The 3,581-nt window shown below is 57.7% G+C and overlaps 1 protein-coding gene across 1 annotated transcript; it reads left to right on the forward strand.

Moving 5' to 3' along the window:
* The first annotated feature begins 406 nt into the window (after positions 1–406).
* RRS1 (ribosome biogenesis regulator 1 homolog) lies at positions 407–1,669 on the forward strand. Its single transcript, XM_068672000.1, has one exon. It carries the CDS (start codon positions 440–442, stop codon positions 1,523–1,525), a length of 1,086 nt encoding a protein of 361 aa, XP_068528101.1. The 5' UTR covers positions 407–439; the 3' UTR covers positions 1,526–1,669.
* The last annotated feature ends 1,912 nt before the right edge of the window (positions 1,670–3,581 follow it).

A 3,581-nucleotide genomic window follows, 5' to 3' on the forward strand; every position in this document is an offset into this window, starting at 1 on the left:
TAGTGGGGACTGTTAGCGTTAGGTCAGAGGTTGGACTCGCTGGTCTTGAGGTCTCTTCCAACCTAGAAATTCTGTGATTCTGTGTAATGGCGGGCGAGGGGTTTGGGCAGAGAGGTGTGGGGCAGCTCTCTGGGGACTTCGCAGGCCTCACTGGGAAGCCAGCAGGCCTGAGGTGTTCCCAGAGGTGTTTATTGCTGTGTGTGGGTGATTAAACAGCGGTGAACAACGGGCACAAGGTGCAGCGCCCTGCAGGGGGCAACACCCGCCCCCCCACCAAGGGCCAGCCGCGCAGACTACACTTCCCAGCATGCCCCGCTCCCCCAGCTCCCCCAGCCTCCGGGACTACACCCTCGGGACTACAACTCCCGGCAGGCAGCGGGGCGCGGCACTTCCGTCGCGCTGAGGCAGAGCGGCTCCCCTTCCGTTTCCCGGGCAGAAGATGGCGGCGGCGGTGCGCGTGGAGGAGCTGCTGGCGGCGGCGGCGCCGGGCGAGCGGGAGGCGCCCAGCTCCGTGTCGGTGGAGAAGGAGCTGGAGCTGGAGTTCGACCTGGGCAACCTGCTGGCGCTCGACCCCAACCCTCCGCCGGCAGCCGGGCTGCGCGGGGCCGGGCCGCGGCGGGAGGCGGCGCTGCGGGCGCTGGCCCGGGACAACGCGCAGCTGCTGGTGGCGCAGCTCTGGGCGCTGCCGGCCGAGAGGGCCGGGGGGGCGGCGGGGCCGCTGGTGGCCAGCCTGCCCGAGCCCTCCTGCCGCCTGCCCCGCGAGAAGCCGCCGCCGAAGCCGCGGCCGCCCACCCGCTGGGAGCAGTTCGCCCGCCTTAAGGGCATCCGGCGGCGCAAGCGGACCTCGCTGGTGTGGGACGAGCAGGCCAAGGAGTGGCGGAGGCGCTGGGGGTACCGGCGGGCGGGGGGAGACCCGGCCCGCTCCTGGCTGCTGGAGGTGCCGGAGGGCGCCGACCCGGAGGAGGACCAGTTCGCCAAGAAGCGGCAGGAGAAGCGGGAGCGGGTGGCCCGCAACGAGTTCAACCGCCTGCGCAACCTGGCCCGCGCTCACCGTGCTTCCACTGCAATCCCAGCCCCGCCGCTGCACCCCACTGGCCACCAGAGCCGCCAGGAGCTGGGCCTGGCCGCCCGTGTCGCCCGCGTCTCCACCGCCTCGCTCGGCCGCTTCCAGCCCCGGCTGCCCAAGGAGCCGGTGGAGCTGCCCCCGCGAGGCCGCTGCAGCAAGAAGCGGCGCTTTGAGCCGGTGCTGGGGGACCTGGCAGCCGAGCGCGGGCGGCAACTGGAGCTGCTGAAGGCCATGAACAGCAAGAAGCCGGCCCTCGACATCACCCGCGCCGTTAACAAGCAGCTCCGCGAGGAGGACGCCGAGGCGGCCGCCGCCAAGGGCAAGAAGCAGAAGCAGCGTGGGAAGCGGGGCCGCCGGCAGCAGCAGCGGCCTGCCCGTGGGGGCAGGAAAAGCGGGGCCCGGCGGCAGCAGCGCCCTGCAGGTGGCAACGTCACAGGCGGCAAGAGGAAGAAGGCTTGAGGCAGGGACTGAGGGACTGGGTGTGTGTGTCACATGCTGGGGGTGCCTGCTGAGGGGCATGAAGGGACTGCTGGTGCCGGCCGCCTGCCCTGCGTGCTGCTCCCACACCTCATTGTCAATAAACGTGGTCTGTTTTTTTCTAAAGTGGCCTGCGTTTGGCTCTTGGGTGGCGGTTGACGAGGGCGGTGTGCTCCATCCAAGAGGAGTTCGTGGGGTGCCCAGGTGCTCCCTGGGCTGGGGGCTTTGGGGATGGCCAGGTTCCAGCTTCACGGCCGGCCATGGCTGCAGCATTTCCTGGCTGAGCAAGTCCTCAGCATAGGGGGTGGGCCCAGCTGCAGGGCTGTAACCGTGCTGTGATTGAGGAATGGTGCACGCAGACAGGTACAGGTGAAAGACAAAGCTCTCTGCTCTGGGAAAGCCGCCCAGCGGGAGCTCTTGCTCTGTAAGGGAACAGCTGTTCAATTCATATACAGGCTCAGTTACAAGAGGAACGTGGAAACTTACTGGAAGACTCACTGTGGAGCCTAAGAAATAGCAAAGATTTCAGAGAGTTCTGTTTATTAAACAAAAAAGTCAAAGCTTTTGAATAGTAGGCTAAAACCTTATAAATTCCTACTTGCATTAGCTTTAATAGTAATAGATCACTTTATAAAAATAGTTTTTCTAGTTTTTTTTTCTGTAATTTTTCTTCATTTTTTCTTTACCAAACAGATCAGATACTGGAAATTATCTAGGGTTTCTGTTTCTCTTTGTGGTGTCTCCCATACATTTGAACTAAAAAATAAAATTTTCTGTCCCAATATGTGGCATAGCTCCGCGAAAGAAGACACTTTAAGAAGCCCTTCTTGGCATGAGGAGGGGTAAAATGAGTTCCAGTAATCTCAAGTAGATGAAGGTTTCAAGCTTTCAAGTGGTAAACTTGTTAATAACACCATTTTGCTGCAAGGTTTTAGAAAAAGCTAGATAATTAGCAATTATTTTCTTGTTCTGTAGAAGTTCGGTAAGATGGCAACTTGACCATGACCCAAAAATGAGTTAAGACTACCGAGGAAGACAGAAGGGGTTAAGTGGTGGAGCTGGAGGAATTTGAGTGGCGTTAATGGATCAAGTACCGCACTGAATCTATCAACTTTGCAAAGGATGCATTCTTCACCTCCCATGCATCCTGTAGCTCACATGGACACAACCCCCAGAAATCAGGTGTTCAGCAAAATTAGCCAGGCACAGCAGGGCAAAAAGCACTGGGAAGTGGCAGGAAATGTTCCAGATTTTCCTGGCATTTCCATGGGGCGTGTCTTGTACCTGCTCAACTAGATGGCGTCGTTTTCTTTCCACCCCCTGACTGCCCGTTAAGTATTTCATGCTGCTGTGTTAGTGGTGAGCTTTCCAAAGCTAAGGATTTCTCCATTAAAATTCCAGAAAGTCTGAATTTTCACAAATAGTTATGTATTTAGAACAGAGATGTAGAGTGCTTCCTGGGTGCTCCCGCTTTCTGAAGCTCTGGCATGACTACAGATCTAAAAACTCCGAGAGGGTGCCAGTTTTTAAGCAGCACAGGCACCAACTTAGCCCTACGTGTGCAGGGAGCTGAGCTTGCTTGGGTTTGGGGAGAGGAAGGGCTGTGCTAACACCAGCCACTTGTTTGAGATGTATTTATTGGCATAATGTAATTTTTATGTCCTTTTTATCTGCTGATGCTCTGCAAGCAAGCATCAGTTGAATATTGCAGCTACACACCCGATGTTTGAGAGTGTTCATAGAGAGAGGTGAATAGGACAGTGAGGCCTGTATTTTTGTTAAAACTACAGACTTTGAGGCAATTTTGTCCTCTGCTGTAGGAACCGGCCCCAGAGCTGTGCCCCCCCGCTTCTCCCCCGTTCCCGACGCCTGCAGCGTCGCGCAGGTTCCCAATTCCTGTGCAAGCACCTCGCTGAATTTCCACCTCCGTGAAACCAGAACCACCCCAAATCTCTTTTCCTGCCCGTTCAGCACCCGTTTCACCCGATACACGTTATTTTTAAGCTCTCCCCCATGAGCACAGCTCCCCCCCGCCTCA

The sequence above is a fragment of the Anas acuta genome, chromosome 2 (assembly GCF_963932015.1).
Source record: "Anas acuta chromosome 2, bAnaAcu1.1, whole genome shotgun sequence".
NCBI lineage: Eukaryota > Metazoa > Chordata > Aves > Anseriformes > Anatidae > Anas > Anas acuta.